This window comes from Astyanax mexicanus, chromosome 17 (genome assembly GCF_023375975.1).
Source record: "Astyanax mexicanus isolate ESR-SI-001 chromosome 17, AstMex3_surface, whole genome shotgun sequence".
Lineage (NCBI taxonomy): Eukaryota > Metazoa > Chordata > Actinopteri > Characiformes > Acestrorhamphidae > Astyanax > Astyanax mexicanus.
In genome coordinates, this window is record NC_064424.1 from 21,360,899 (window position 1) to 21,378,526 (window position 17,628).

Below are 17,628 nucleotides of genomic sequence, written 5' to 3' on the forward strand. Positions count from 1 at the left end.
AACCTCCACATTAAAACACACTACGGTATTTTGGCTATACCAGAGACTGTAAAAAAAGATGGACGTTGTGTCGCCGTTCCCATTCATTCAATGAAAATTAAGCCAAAATCTTCCGCCATGTTGGCGATCCTGACACCAGATTCTGCGCAGTATAGACCAGAGGAGGGAGAAAAACTGTGGAGAGACAGCCTACTCATTTAAATAACCCCGAGCGGAGCTGACGTTCTCAACATTATCAAACATTTGAACATTTAAACAGGACAAAAAAATACCCACAAATCTTCAATGATGCACACAAGGAACAGAAACTGACTTTAGAAGGTAAATTAAACGACTCTTCACAGGGAAACGTTGAGCCAAACGTCCGTAGCACTCTGCCTGGGAGCAGCTCTCACTGAGTGAATTGCCCCTCACTGAAGACACGTGACACTGAACTTCCCTCAACACGTGAGTATGTAAGCGCGATCTCAGAATCTTCAGCGCAGCCAATGGCCTTTCTAACACCCTAGTTGAAAAAAAAAGTAGATTAAAGTATACTAAGCATTATTATGCTATAGTGCACTAAAGTGTCCTGAGAGAGCACAATTGGCCTTGTTCTCTTTTTGGGGGTGGGTAGATGGTGCTCTTTCCCCTCATCACTTCTCGGGTGATGTCGATCAGCACAAGGCATCTGTGAGCTGATGTATTGGAACCTCAGCAGATTGAAAAGAGCCGAAGGCTGACTTCACATGTGTCGGAGGAAATGTATTTACCCTAATAGAGCGTACCTGTGTTTTCTGTGTGACTGCATGCACTGAACCGTGACCCACATGCATGAAAGAAAACATACATTTACATCTAGAATCTAGTCTTTATTAACCCTTCTGTTATGTTCATTTGTCAGGACCATGTTTAAATTATGTTTAATTATCCAAAAGATAATTTAGTCTCAAACTAAAAATAATCCTAACCAACAGTGTGAATATTTTATTACTTCATTTAGACTTCATTTAACTCCATTTAGAATTATTCTATCAATATTTAGTGTAATGATGCTCCTTACCCTTAACAGGTAATAGTTTCATTAGAATAATTCACTCGTTTTTTTTTTTTAAATACATGTTCAAACTTTATTTACAGAAAAAGTTTCATAATGAAAAAATACTTTTAACTATTTTCCCTAGATCTTCAAACTTTAAAATGGGTTTGACCCAGAACATAACAGGAGGGTTAACAATATATCCCAAAGCGATGTTGCAATTTCAAATGTAACAGCTTACCCCAGTTCTCTGTAATCATTTACAATAAGAAAATATTAATTAACAGTACTTATGATAGAATACATATAATTACTGACAATAGATATTAATCAATATTTGTAACTGATGTCTCTGAAGTTTTCAAATTTAGTAATGTTTCATAATATCTTAACTACTTTCAATTAGTTATTAGTTTTTACTGTCATAAGTTACTTGTGAACCCTATCGGAAGTGTTATCAATTCATACGTAAAATTCATCTTTAAACATAATGAACCATTGTAAAAAACGTAAAAAATCAGAAGATACATTTTTGCATACATTGAATTTATTGGCCAAAAATATGAGATATGCCTCCACAGTAAAGCAAATTCCCAAGATACATATGTTCTAGTAAAATATTTCAAAAGCAAAAGCATGTTTTATTAGTTTAAAAGAAAATAAAAAATACTTATAGTGCCTTTAAGTATCCTTGACAGCAACATCAAATGACAGTGGTTTGGTTGAGATATGATTCCATTAGTGCTATTCCTGCTCAGATTCTGATTTTGGATGGTCTAAGATGGTCTTTATTGGTGAAGATGGTAAGCGAGCCAGTCAACCAGTCAAGTATGTTAACTTGAGCTTGAGTAAATTGTTTATGGCTCAACTGACGTTAAACTAACATTCAACTGCATGTCTATTAAAGGCAATTGAACTGAAATATGAAGGTAAATGATTCTCTATTGAATGTAACCCAACATCCATCCATCGATTTTAGGGTTGATTAATGGTTAAGGTTAGGGGTTAGGTGTAGAGTAAGATTTAAGGTTGATTAATGGTTAAGATTAGGGGTTATGGTTAGGTGTAGGGTTAGATTTTAGTGTTGATTAATGGTTAGGGTAAGGGATTAGGTGTTTGGGTTAGGTGTAGGGTTAGATTTTAGTGTTGATTAATGGTTAAGGTTAGGGATTAGGGTTAGGTGTAGGGTTAGATTTTAGGGTTGATTTAAGGGTTAAGGTTAGGGATTAGGGTTAGGTGTAGGGTTAGATTTTAGGGTTGATTTAAGGGTTAAGGTTAGGGATTAGGTGTTTGGGTTAGGTGTAGAGTAAGATTTTAGGTTTGATTAATGGTTAAGGTTAGGGATCAGGGGTTTGGGTTTGGTGTAGGGTTAGATTTTAGTGTTGATTAATGGTTAAGGTTAGGGGTTAGTGTTTGGTGTAGGGTTAGATTTTAGGGTTGATTTATGGTTAAGGTTAGGGGTTGGGTTAGATTTTAGTGTTGATTAATGGTTAAGGTTAGGGGTTAGGGTTAGATTTTAGTGTTGATTAATGGTTAGGGTAAGAGATTAGGGGTTTGGGTTAGGTGTAGGGTTATATTTTAGTGTTGATTAATGGATAAGGTTAGGGGTTAGGTGTAGAGTTAGATTTTAGGGTTAGATTTTAGTGTTGATTAAGGGTTAAGGTTAGGGTTAGGTGTAGGGTTAGATTTTAGTGTTGATTAATGGTTAAGGTTAGGGATTAGGGTTAGGTGTAGGGTTAGATTTTAGGGTTGATTAATGGTTAAGGTGTAGGGTTAGATTTTAGTGTTGATTAAGGGTTAAGGTTAGGGTTAGGTGTAGGGTTAGATTTAAGTGTTGATTAATGGTTAAGGTTAGGGGTTAGGTGTAGAGTAAGATTTAAGGTTGATTAATGGTTAAGATTAGGGGTTAGGGGTTATGGTTAGGTGTAGGGTTATATTTTAGCGTTGATTATGGGTTAAGGTTAGGGGTTTGGGTTAGGTGTAGGGTTATATTTTAGTGTTGATTAATGGTTAGGGTAAGGGATTAGGGGTTAGGGTTAGGTGTAGGGATAGATTCTATTTTGGATCATTTACATTCAACATAGGGTTAAATTGCATTTAATAGACATTCAGTTGAATGTTAGCTGAATGTCAGTTGAGCATCAATAAGGCCATAAGATGGACCATCCAAGTAAAGTTTTACCCAACTTTTGTTTAACTCATTCCTTTCATCCACATTTGAGAAAATCCCACTCAAAATTCTTTTCATAGATCCTCTTTAACATAAGGTGTCTCAACACCGCAGACTCGTTTCAGATCCTCCATCTTAATTGTGTTTTTCTGTGTAATTACAAATCTTGGAAGATGTTCCTGGAATGAGAAATGTCCTCATTTTCTTGTTTCTTCTTGTATTGTGCTGTTGTGCATAAAGAAAAGCTTCCCTCGATTAGCTTCCTTTCTTGTTCTATATCTCTGCCTCTCTCTATCTCTACTTCTCTCTCTCTCTCTCTCTCTCTCTCTCTACTTCTCTCTATCTTTCTCTCACTGTTTATTATCTTCCATCATCTGATTCATTTACTCTGCCCCTCATTTGAAAATGGTCTCTAAAATGTTGCTGTGAATTGTGTTGTCTGTTGTTTTCTAATAGACTAGCTTACACTCTTAACTCTCAGTGAGGCAGAACATCTCAGTGTTATCTGCTGACCAGTGCGTTTGAGGAAGTTACAGGATGTCCAGCAGGCTACTGGGCACACAACTGGCACTGCTCCAGGCCATCAGGATTGCAGGCCGGACAGCGCAGCTCACGGATGGACTCGTTGAAGCGATTGGCCAACATGGACAGCTTGCTGCCATGGCACAAGGAACAAGGAGCGCTGCCCGAGCCTCCACACTGTCCGCAACTGGCCACTTCCTGAACTTCCTGGACTTCTGGCACCTCCTGAACCTTTTTGACCTCCTTCTAAAACCAAAACAAGCAAGCATGTGTGTTAGATGTGTGCTATATAGTACCATGCACAATAGATATATTTATTGTTTTGAAATGATAAAAAAATTATCCATATTGTGATAGTAGGAAGTAGAAATCTTAAATACATTCTGTTTTGTCTTGGTTTTGCTATTTACTGTAAAGCTTTTACTGTTTTTGTAAATTCGATTTATATAAATTAATCAAATATTTTGCCCACTGGTATTGTTGTACTGATTCAGCTCTTATATTCGTTTTATGTTAAATTATTCATTTTGTTGCAGTATTTCCAGATAGCCACAGTATGTTGGCCCAACGTTGGTAAATGTTGCCTCTGTCTCACACCATATTTCACACCAAATGTGGTCTGTGGTTGGTTGTATCATCAGAAAGTTTCCTGATCGTCGTTGAGGTTTGCTTGTCAAAATTACAATGTTTCTTCCATGGTCAGAAAAGGGGTCTTGCCAATGTATCCCCATCGATAAAAAATGGTCAATACCCAACATCAGGTCAATGTAGACCCAACGTCAACCATTGGGTGACATCCGAAATCAGGCCAATCTAGACCCAACAATAAAATCATCAGTTGACTCCCAACATCAGGCCAACATAGACCCAATTTAAACATGACACAGACATAAATGGATGACAACAGTTGACACAACATCAAACATTGGTTGATACCCAATATCAGGCCAATGTAGACCCAACATCAAACATTGGTTGATACCCAATATCAGGCAAATGTAGACCCAACATCAAACACTGGTTGATACCCAATATCAGGCCAATGTAGACCCAACATCAACATTGGTTTACACCCAATATCAGGCCAATGTAGACCCAACAGCAAACACTGGTTGACACTCAACATCAGAACAGTGTAAACCCAAAATCATACATTGGTTGACACCCAATGTCAGACCATCGTAGACCCAAAGTCAAACGTCAGTTAACACCCAATGGTAAACATTGGTTGACACCCAAAATCAGACGATCCAACATCCGTCCAACGTAGACTCAACATCAAGCAATGGTTGACACCCAATATCACACCAACATAGACCCAACGCCAAACATCAGTTGACACCCAAAAACTGAAGAGTCTAAATCCAACATCATACATCGGTTAACACCCAATATCAGACCATCATATACACAACGTCAAATGTCATTTGACACCCAAAGTCAAACATCGGTTGACACCCAAAATCGGACCAATGAATAATCTGTATTAAACATCAGTTAACACCCAACATCAGGTCAATGTAGACACTATTTCAAACATCAGTTAACACCCAAAATCAGGTCAATGTAGACACTATATCAAACAACAGTTAACACCCAACATCAGGTCAATGTAGGCCCAATATTAAACATTGGTTGACCACCAATATCAGACCAATCTAGACCCAATGTCACCCAACGTCAGCCCAACATGTGCCCACCACCCAAAATGGCATTGGTCTAACATGTCTCACACCCCTTCTGGGTTCTTATTTTAAATCAAATAAAACAACTACTTTTCTCTATGAACTAAAATGAATGTTTTGTCATATCGTAAAGAATAATGATATCATAAAAATACCATGAAATATCCTGACATTATTTTTAGGGCCATGCCACATCACCCAACCCTTACTCTATGTGTTATCATTGGATTGCATCAAAATCTGCAGTGATTGCTCCAAAAAAAAACAAAAAAAAACTCTTCAAAAGCTTTCAACTGATTATGCGTGGAGCTCATTAGTGGTATTGTGCAGGGTTATACACTCCCAGAGATTTAGAAGAATAATAATTTCTGTCATTTCATGCTAATAGAGAATGATGGTGCTAATGTGATAATGTGCTTAGACAAACACTCAAACTGGCAAGCTCCTGTATTTACTAATGCTCAGGTTGAGTGATAAATTCATTAACCCAACCAAGAAGAGGAGCCTGCCTACCAGTGGATTTGATGCCAAAGCTCATATTATTTGCCTTCTAGAAAATACTGCTCACATTTGCCTAAAATATTACTCCTATAAATAAAAAAAATAAGCAATCATAGCATTTAAGTTAAAACTGGTCAAGTGATTAAGCTTGTTTTGGTGGTCAGGGTGGTTGAAAAGCTGTTGTCATCTAGGAGATAGAATATAAGGTAGCTGTAAGGTGTATCTCAAAAATGAATATCATTAAAAAGTTACTTTATTTCAGTAATTCAGTTCAAAATTTGAAACATATATAGATGTATTAAACACAGAGTGATCTATTTCAAGTGTTTATTTCCTTAATTGTTGAGTATGGCTTACAGCCAATTTTTACAACCCAAAAGTCAGTATCTCAGAAAGTTAGAATATTTTGTGGGCAGTGTCTCAAGTCCTGTTGGAAACTATTTTTCTGTATAGTTTTAAACATAAAAGTTGATGTGAATTGTTACTAAGCCCATGCTTCTGTCTGGACTGGCTGTAAAAACTTCTGTCTGGGATCCCCACCACAGAAACGTGGGCAGAAACGTGATGTCACGGACTCCGAGTGGTCCAGCGAACTTTGGCGCTGCCACTATGATCAGGAGATTGCTGGTTCAAATCCCGGTCATGCAGCTTGCCATCAGTTGCCGGAGCCCTGAGAGAGCACAGTTGGCCTTGCTCTCTCTCTCTGGGTGGGTAGATGGCACTCTTTCCCCTCATCACTCCAAAGGGTGATGTCGATCAGCACAAGGCGTCTGTGAGATAATGTATCAGAACCAAGTCGCCGCGCTTTCCTCCGAGTTCGCTGTGATGCTACTGGGCAATGCTGCATGAGCAGCAGTTCGAAAAGAGGCGGTAATTGGCTTCACATGTAATGGAGGAGGCATGTTCTAGTATTCACCTTCACTCTATGTGTAAAGGCATCATTAGTGATAGGGTAAATATATTTAGCCAAATAAATTGGGATAAAAAAAGGAAAACAATTGAAAAAAAAGGAAATGTAATGTCACCATATATGAGGACACAGGGTCAAAAGAGGTTAGCATTATGGCTGATTGGGGTATATGAGGCATACAGTAAACGCATACACATACAGTTTTTTTCTCTTTTCTTCTTCTTTTTTGTCTTCGTCTTTTTATTAATATTATTAGGCCCAGCATCACTACAAATGATAAGTAAAAAAATGTACAGTTTGATGCCCAAAACTAAAATTTAATAAGAGAAAAGTGAGGGAATAAAGAGCACAATGGTTTTACACATGCCTTTTTTCACTGTGCATAATACATTCTGCCTACTGCCAAATCATTTTCAATGTTGAATGAGATTCCTTTTATTATTCAGGATGCCTCACATCCAAACTGCTTCGCAGAATCCAACAAATATTCGTTATGCCTAGTGAATGTTTGTAAATTATTTATATGTAATCTCACTTGTACCAAATTGTGATCAGTTTTAGAGGATAAAAGCAGTCATTTTCCGGAAGCACACAATGATGTAGCTCTTTCCATTAATTCCCTTCAAGGGAAGTGAGCTAATCAAACAGACAATTTGTTTTTTGGGGGGCTTTTTGTGCTTTTTTGTTTGTTCGTTTGTTTGTTTCATCTGTAACTTCTAAGTAATACATGCTTGTGCAGCATTACCATGATTCTGGCTTTTGAAAATACTGAATAATGGTGAGAAAATGGCATTAATGTAATATCAAGATACATTAAGAAACCTTCAGGATACACAATACACAGCACTGGAAAAAATTAAGAGACCACTTCAGTTTCTGAATCAGTTTCTCTGATTTTGCTATTTATAGGTGTATGTTTGAGTAAAATAAACATTGTTGTTTTATTCTATAAACTACATACAACATGTCTCCCAAATTCCTAATAAAAATATTGTAATTTAGAGCATTTATTTGCAGAAAATGAAAAATGGCTAAAACAAAAAAAATGCAGAGCTTTCAGACCTCAAATAATGCAAAGAAAACAAGTTCATATTCATAAAGTTTTAAGAGTTCAGAAATCAATATTTGGTGGAATAACCCTGTTTTTTTATCACAGTTTTCATGCATCTTGGCATGTTCTCCTCCACCAGTCTTACACACTGCTTTTGGATAACTTTATGCCACTCCTGGTGCAAAAAATCAAGCAGTTCAGTTTGGTTTGATGGCTTGTGATCATCCATCTTCCTCTTAATTATTTTCCAGAGATTTTCAATTTGGTAAAATCAAAGAAACTCATCATTTTTAAGTGGTCTCTTATTTTTTTTTCCAGAGCTGTATATGATGGCATTGAATTTTCTGTTACATTTGAATGATTAATGTGAATAAACAAAAAAGAAGGGCAAAATAAAATGAAATGCTTTTTAAAACAATGCAAATAAATGATTAAGGAGGCCATTTTCACTTTAAGTTACGTTAAGCAGCTGTATACAGCAAAAGTCAAAAGTTTTGACACACATTGAATTCAGTGCTTTTTCATAATTTAAACATGTTCTGCATTTTACATTCATTCTAAAGTCAAACTATGAAAAAAACATATTTAATTATTTAGTAAAAGGTGTTAAACAAACCAGAATGTGTTCATAGTTTAGATTATTTTGGCACCTCTTGCTTAGATGACAGTTTTGCAAACATTGGCTGGATTTTCTCAGTCAGCTTTATGAGGTAGAGTCACCTGGAATGATCAGCTTTCAGTTAACAGCTGTGCTGAACTTGTTAAGAGTTAATTACTTGAATTTACTGCCTCTTAATGTGTTTGAGAGCATCAGTTGAGTTGGTATACAGTGAATAGCTCTATTTGAGTAATTTTCTAATCCATATTATGGCAAGAACTACTCAACTAATACTCAAATCAAGAAAAAAAATACAAAAAACGAAGGTCAGTCAATCTGAAACATTTCGAGAACTTGCAGTCGAAAGATCAACAACAAAAGTTCTGATAAAACTGGCACTCATCAGGACCACCGCTGGAAAGGAAGACCAAGACGTCTGTTGCACAGAATAAGTCCATCAGAGTTACCAGCCTCTGAAATATAAGAGCCACTACATGCTTCACAGGGTTTTACATTACTTTTAAATTACTATATGATTCCTTATGTGTTTCTTTATAGTCTGGATTCTTAATGCCTTAAGTATTAATTTACAATGTAGGAAAAAAAAAATCTGATAAAATCATTGAATGAACAGTTCCATCCAAACTTTTGACTGATACTGTAAGTAGGCTAGTGACATTTTTTAAATCAGGGTTCATACGGGTGCTTGAAATCCTGGAAAATGCTGGAATTTTGGAGAAATTGCATGAAAATGCTTGAAATTCTAAATACATTTACTTTACAATAAATAACTAATAAATTACTGAATAAATTTGCTTAAAGAAAAAAAAATGCAGAGCGTAAAATTAAAAGTCTTTAATTTAATGTCCTTCTGCTATTACCAAACACAATTCTGGTTGTGTTCACATAAACATAATACCATCTCTTGCGGTGTGACAAAAAACAAATCAATAATTTTGAGTATATGTATGTATAAATGCTCTCAACTCAACCCCAAATTTGACGTACTACAGTAACTTCTCAATTAAATGAATAGGGTGAACATGTGGTGAAGAACATTAGTATTTAAACTATGTGAAACTGACACCAATAAATCCATAATTCCTGCTATTTACTTACTTAGAAGTATTTTGTTTCTCAGTAGCATAGTCGCTGTGAAGTGTGTAGAATAGTTTTGGGTACCACTTTAAAATAAGACTAGCTTTATAAAGGGTTTATGAATGGCTTACAATTAGTTTATTAATGGCTTCTAATAAGGTTGTAAATGCCTTAAAAATCATTAATAATCAGTTATAACACATACGTAGAAAGGGCAACAATGCCCTATTGTTTGCCAAATACTGAGCCCACAACCACCTATGTTGTTGCCCTTTCTAATTATGTGTTATAACTGATTATTAATGTTTTTTAAGGCCTTTACAACCTAATTAGTAACTATTAATAAACATATTGTAAACCATTTATAAACCCTTTTTAAAGGTAGTCTTATTTTAAAGTGGTACCTAGTTTTGCTATATATATTGATTATCGCTGAATCGCAGTTATGAGATATCACCATTATCATTAATTTACCACAGCTGAAAGGTGCTGGAAAAACTTGAAAGTGCTTGAAAAGGGCTTGAATTTTTACCTTGTAAAAGGTGTATGAACCCTGTTAAATGCATCACAATGTTTTATTTACACAAGTAAGGAAAGTAATGTATTATGTATTATTATGTATTATTATGTATTATGTATAATAATGTACTTTTTTATAAAGACATAGAGGTCCTGACCTTCACGGACGCCTTTTGTTTGGGAGCAGGACTGCGTTCTTCACTGCGAGAGCTTCTTGATTTCTGTTTTCCCTTGGATCTGGACTCCCGACCCGGCGACGCCTCTCCTCCCTCTCTACGACTTCGGTGATGGCTTCTACTGGACTCGCCTTTTCTATGAGGAGAGCGGATAATCTTCAGGTTGCTGGTGTAGATGATGATCTTTCCAAAGTCTAAAACCGGTGCCTTGAATACAAACAAACATACAAACACAGAAAGGATCATGTTATCATTTTATTGATGGCAAATGCATTGTTATTTTTGATGAGAGTTTTGATGAGCACCCAATGAACCACACCACCCCCTTTAAAAATGTCTATGGACTGTAAATAAAAGTTCTTAGGTGGGGTGAATGGGTAATATTAGAAGTAACAGAATCATTTAGATTTCAATCAGCCAAACAAACTATTATATACATAGGACAGGTGTGTTCATTAAGCAGTAGAACACGAGAGGGAGTGTGTTATCACGAATAATATCACGGCTGTGATTCGGTTGCAGATCATTACAGCCGTGATGTTATTCGTGATAACACACGACCTCGAGTGCTCTATTGCTTTTATACAACAGTTTTTTTTTTTTTTTTACAAAATGAATAAAGAAAATAAATCAAAGAACTTTAAGAAATTCAGTTTGAATATGCTTTAATATGGACTGTGCCTTCCGCCAAAAAGAAAACTGTTACAAAAAAACTGAACAGAACAGAACTAAACCTTAACTACAAAACGGTGTATGGTTCATACAGACTAACACCACGAAAGTTAGCTTGAAAGTAAAATTGGGAATAAGCGAAGATGGTAATGTTAGGGCCGTGAAATGACGCTAAAACTCTCCTCTCCTGCTTTGTGGAGTCGTCTTCAGGTGAACGCTGTGCTTTTTTTGAGCATTTCTGCTTGTTTTGCTGGGTGGTGTTGGTTTTAGCTAGCCGGCTGGACTGTGGTTAGGTTAGCGTAGCTTGCTTTAGCTCAGCATTAACTTAGCTAAGCCTAGCCTGGCTGGTTACCACTCCGGCTCTCAGACGGCAGTAGCCGAGCGATTTTCTTTCCCTTTTTTCCACGAAAGACGAGCCAGCGCTGCGGGCTGCAGGCGAGCATGCCGTGGCTGAGCGCTAGCCTGTGCTAAGCTAACGCTGCTACGGGTGTCCTGTGTGTATACGCTGTTACCCTGCAACGCGTCGGTGGAGTGATGCAAGTTTAGTGTGAGAAGGCCGTGATGTTATCAAATATATCAGCACGGCTAGAACACTTCTCAACCAATCAGATTGTGAGGTCGGAACTAACTCTTGTATAATCTCATTTAAAACATCTTTTCAGCTGAAAAAGAAGAAAGAACCGTTGGGGCACATTTGTACAGTTTTTTCTTATCCAACATTCCTCCCACATTATCTGTGGGAACATTAACTGATACACATACACAGACAGTACTAGTCTAGCACACTGGCTTTAATATAAACACACAGGCTGACCAATGGCAGCAGAGCTAGACTCTCTTACTGCAGTTTAAACAGTAGAGGACAGTGGCTGCAGTCTGAAGCATAAGCTTACTAGATTGTCAGCCTTTGGTAAACGAACAGATGCTAAAGCTAAGTTAGCTCACCTAATGTTAAATGACAAAATAAAACTATTGACAAAGTGTGACTGTTGCCAGTCTTTCATGATAAAATTTAGTGTTGAAAATCTTATCCCAGCAGACAAACCAACAAAGAAGAAATGTATCTCAGCAGTGCAATTCTAATTATGAATTTACCTCAGTGGTGCTGTTCTAGTCATAGATCTTCTTCAGCAGTACTACTCAAATCACATGTGAATAAAAAAATGGAAACCCTGTCAGTCTTTTGGTAAATTAACCCATGCTAAAGTTAAGTTTCCGCAGCTAGTGTTAAATGATGGCAGTCTTTTATAAATTTACAATTTTATTGTTGAAAATCTGAATATATGCAGATCTTATCCCAGCAGATAAACCAACAAAGAGGATGTGTATCTCAGCAGTGTAATTCTAATTATGGATTTACCTCAGTGGTGCTATTTCAGCAATAAATGTACTTCAGCAGTACTATTCAAATCACATAAATAGAAAGACTGTCAGTGTTCTGTTAAATGAACAGCTAAAGCTAAGTTAGCTCAACTAATGTTAAATGACAAACTAAAACAAATAGCAAAGCGTGACTGTTCGCAGTCTTTCATGATTATACAGTTTTCTATTGTTGAAAATCAGCTCTTATCCCAGTAGACAAACCAACAAAGAAGAAATTAATCTCAGCAGTGCAATTCTAACTATGGATTTACCTCAGTATAGCTGTTCCAGTCATAATGACAAAGCATGACTAATGGCTGTCTTTTATGATGTTTTACTGTTGGAAATATGAATTTACTGCAGGTCTTATCTCAGCAGACAAACCAAAAAAGGATAAATTCATCTCAGCAGTGAAATTCTAATTATGAATTTACCACAGTGGGGCTGTTCCAGCCATAATTGTACTTCAGCAGTACTACTCAAGTCACATGTAAATAAAACTTACACATATAAAGACTGTCAGTCTTTTGGTAAATTAATTAATACATAATGTTAAATAACAAACTAAAACTTATAGCAAAGCGTAACTGTTGGCAGTCTTTTATGATAAGTTTTAATGTTGAAAATCTGAGTTTACTGCAGATCTGCTCCAAAACTACTGCAGCAGAATGTTATGACTGACAATGTAATAATATGAGGCAGAATCACAAGGCGCCGGCACCCTGGCGGCAATGCCCAGCAGGCTATACACCTACCTGTCCACCTAACTTAATGGAAGCTTTGGAAAGTCAGCTTTGCTAGGCGGAGATATTTGCCTCGTACTGGGACCCATCTGGGATGTCAGTGAGAGGAAAAATCCCTAAAACCAATTTTGTCTCTTTCATTCAGATAAGCCACTTTTGGCAGCTGCATGCTAATGATAAATTTTGCTGGAGGATTTGGTCTAATTATTCACCCCAATTATCTGAGAGAAGCATTGTGCGCACACATTGAGCAGGGGAAGAAAAGCAGCGTACACCAAACAATTAAAGCAAAGCTAAGAATGTCAACCTGCATCCAGGGGCTAAACTGGCTGTGGTTAAAAGCCGCGCCGGAGACTGCGTGCCTCTATAAATAGATCAATTTGTGAGCACGTAATCGTACACTGGAGAGGTATCAGTTATGTAATGCTACGGTTAGAGACTGTAGCTTAGAGAAAGAAGACACTGCCAAGACTTTCATCACTGCACTCAAAGTATCAGTAACAGTGAAACAGTGACAAAAAGCCACAAGAAAGTGTTAGTGAAATGTTTTCCTTTTGAAAGAAAAAGCGTTTACATAACTACAGCTGCAATTCTAATTACGGATTTACCTCAGTGGTGCTATTCCGGCCATAGATTTACTTTAACAGAACTACTCAAGTCACATGTGAATACAATTTACACAGTGTAAGACAGTCAGTCTTTTGATAAATAAACAAATGCTATATGGAAAAGTTAGCTCAACTAGTGTTACTGTATTAGCCCTGTACATATTTCTGTATTTTACGAACTATAAGGTGCTATAAGATTATTATTATTATAAGGCACACTATCAATGAATGTCTATTTTCTGGTCTATTTTATACATAAGGTGCACCAGATTATAGGGCACATTTTAAGCGACAGTAGTAAGGAACAGGGGTGTCGCCATGTTTTCCTTCTAATTCAGGCCGGTCTCGCCGCTGGGGGAACCAAACTGTAATTCTTAAAAAATTATTTTAAAGTCAAACGAATGCTGGATGTTAATCTACACAGATTTCTCTCCTTAAAACTTCTGTTTACTTACAGTAAGCTTAGATTTCCAGTATTTTACCAAGGGCAGCAGTAGCGCTTAGCACTAGCTGTGGTTAGCGCTAGTAAACGCTTCCTGACAGAGCTACACAGAGGAACCCTGAGTGTTTCCATAAACCGGGGTGCTATCAGCTAGCAGTTTGCCCCACATAGCTTCTTTTAGCACAGTAAACGAAGGCTACTGTCCGATATACTCACCTCTGAATGGCGTAAGAGCTAGCACTGTGGTTAGCGTCTAATGCTAGTACTGCTCCAGCCTCGGTGCTGGAGAAACTTCACTGAAACTCATTTATAACTTATGACTTTATATCTCCTTACAACCTGACTGGAACAATTCATACATAAGGCGCACTAGACTATGAGGTGCACTGTTGATTTTTGGGAAAAGTAAAGGATTTTAAGTGAGCCATATAGTGTGAAAATATGGTATATCTTCCACTTGCAAAAAAGTCAGTTTGTGAAAGAGCAGTAAACTGTTATCTAGTGTGATAAGTGATGCTGAACACAAATTAATCCTTTTTTTATTAACTTTTTTACTAACCAAAGACTGTTAGCTGGAATGTGGTCTCCACATAGGAATATAACAAATGTGCTCCATCAGAATCAGTGATGGGACCAGAAGGGGTTAAATGTGGCCCCCATTTGCGTAGTACAGATTAGGAAAGCTGTAAAGACCAATTGTACCAAAATGGAAATTGGTTGCTAGCTTAAATGTATTTAGTTTTCCTTTTTAAAGAAAAGGCATCTATGAAACTACAATTTACAACATATTTATTAATCACTTAACGTTTTGAGTGTCTCAGCAGTGCAGTTTTACTTATGGATTTACCTCAGTAGTGCTACTCCAGTCGTAACTAAACTTCAGCAATACAACTCAAGTTGCATGTAAAAAAAATGTAATTAGAGAAACACAGTCAGTATTTTGGTACACGAACAGATGCTAAAGCTAAGTTGATGTTAATGTTAATGTTACCATCCTACTATCCTGTACAGCTTACAGGGGTTGCACAATGAAACTAAAACACCTGGTTTTAGACCACAGTAATTTATTGTCCCAACGGACAGTTCTGGTGGAAACAGTAGTTTAGAGTAGTTTAGTAGTAGAGTTGAGGTGCACATTGAATTCTGCCGTGATTTGGGCAGCCGTGGTTTTATGTTTTTTGGATACAATCCGGGTTAGCACCCGAACATCCCTTTCAGACAACTTCTTTTTACTGCGTCCACAGTTAATCCTGTTGGATGTGGTTGGTCCTTCTTGGTGGTATGCTGACATTACCCTGGATACTGTGGCTCTTGATACATCACAAAGACTTGCTGTCTTGGTCACGGATGCGCCAGCAAGACGTGCACCAAAAATTTGTCCTCTTTTGAACTCTGGTATGTCCCTGCTAATTGAACCTTCACACTCTGCTCTTACTGGTGCAATGTGCAATTAATGAAGATTGGACACCAGGTTGGTCCAATTTAGCCTTGAAACCTCCCACACTAAAGTGACAGGTGTTTCAGTTTCATTGTCCAACCCCTGTATATCTTCCAGTTGGAAAGCAGCCAGTTTGTGACAGTGCAGTAAACTGATATCTAGTGTTCTAAGTGATGTTTTTCCTTTTTTTTATTTATTTATTTTTGTGAGTAGAGCATAAAAATGAGCTTGAAACCTAAAGTTTGTACCAAAAGTGCACTTTTGCCAATTTTTCAGCCAACCTAGAAGCCATCGAACCCGTGTTCCAGGCATGTGAGAAAGTGTTAGTGAATCCACTCCACATGAATGCCTCACATGTTGGTTGGATAAACACCATTTAACAAGCATGTTATCAAGAATCCACTCACTTTTTCTTCACCGTCTGGTTGATCCCCGTAGTCTGGAGGCCTGTAGCCGCTGCCTCCCCGGTACACATTGATCCTCTGGGCTATGAGTCCCGTAGGTGGGTACAGACCCTCGTCCTGCATCTCCTGGAAGCCGTAAAGCTGCCCCATGTCCAGGTGTTGAGGGATCTTGGTGTGGATGAAGCTGTGAGGGTACTTCTCCTCAGGACTGTCCAGCTCCTGGCCGTCCTCGTAGACGTGCTTCAGCACTCGGCCACTGTAGGACGAGGCCAGCTTGAACCTCACTTTTCGGGGCTTGCTCTCGTACCTCTGTCCCGGCTTCTTCTGCGGCTCCTCCATGGTCCCTCGGTGGACGTTCCGGACATAAAATGTTCCTGAAGAGAGGCGTGCAGCACCTGTCAGCCGTGCTGGCAGCGTCGCGAGCAGGAACGGGGAGAAAGCGAGAGGTCCGGTCGCTCTCCATCGCATCTCTACTCAATTATTGAGCAGCCGGATCAGGTGCGGAACCGGAGAGGACGAAACCGAGACCTCTCGCTTTCATCAAATAATCATGCTTGAAAGAACACAGCAGGTGTTTCTCCATATTGATGAGGGACGGGGGTTTAAAATATACTGATAATCTCTTTAAGATGCAGTATTTAAGAGGCTGAACTTATTTAGCAAAACAACCTTGACAGCCTGTATTTGGTAACACTTTACAATAAAGATACTTAAAATAACAGTACTTACGACAGTAATACGCATCATTACATGGTTTAGTAATATCTTAACTCATTCTAAATTGAAACTAGTTGAGACATTATTAACCTTGCTTAACCCTCCTGTTATATTCCGGGTCAAATTGACCCGTTTTAAAAAGTACTACTTTTAAAAGTAGTTCAAAGTATTTTTCCAGTATGAAACTTCTTCTGCTGGATTTAATAAGTGTAATCAACATATAATATGAAAACGGTTCATCTCACATATTCGCAACCACCCCCTGGAAAAGCAAAAACTAAAACAAAATTGCAACGTTATGTTTTAATCTTCTGTAAAACTATTGTTTTATTTGTTGGCATTTAAAAGTAATAAAGTAGTGAAATGTTTAAAAAAAATAATAAATAAAAATTAAAAAATAGATTTACACTGCTTGTGTTTCAGACATCTTTTGGATAAATAATTAAACATGGATCAACCTCACGTATCACACTAGATATCAGTTTACTACCCTGTTTTCCAACTGGAAGATATAAGCTGGACAGGGCTAGCATAGTAAAATTAGTCTTGCTGAAGTTTAGTTTGGACTGAAATAGAACTACTGAGGTAAATCCATAAATAGAATTGCACTGCTGAGATACTTTTTTTTTTTAGAAATGTGAGAATACGTAGGTCTATGCTCTATACAAAACATGTTTCATTTCCTTTCAGAATGAGCCGTTTAAAGGCTCTGTCAGTCCTGATGTTGTCAGTCTGTCTGCTCTAGACTCAATAAAGACTACTTAATAAAGACTCCAAGTCCCAGCAGGCACTCACACCGGACTTCCCTGACTCTGCTGATCACATGAGGAAACAACGTTCCCGCTCCCCCAGTTACTAATTCTTTCCACCTGTCCTTTCTAGTATTAATACCCCATCATTTTGCTCTGTTCCCTGCCAAAAATTGAATCTAGCCATCTAGCTCTTCTGCAATGCATTTCCTTTGTTTATTGCCTTTTGTTACCAATTTGTTTTT

The 17,628-nt window shown here is 37.6% G+C and overlaps 1 protein-coding gene across 1 annotated transcript; it reads right to left on the reverse strand.

Moving 5' to 3' along the window:
* Window positions 1-1,574: 1,574 nt before the first annotated feature.
* Window positions 1,575-16,334, reverse strand: LOC103037488 (glutaredoxin domain-containing cysteine-rich protein 2). The gene is made up of 3 exons (XM_022675887.2): window positions 15,921-16,334; window positions 10,231-10,455; window positions 1,575-3,956 (listed from the first exon to the last, which is right to left on the reverse strand). Exons 1-3 carry the CDS (start codon window positions 16,254-16,256, stop codon window positions 3,738-3,740), a joined length of 780 nt encoding a protein of 259 aa, XP_022531608.2. The 5' UTR covers window positions 16,257-16,334; the 3' UTR covers window positions 1,575-3,737.
* Window positions 16,335-17,628: the final 1,294 nt, after the last annotated feature.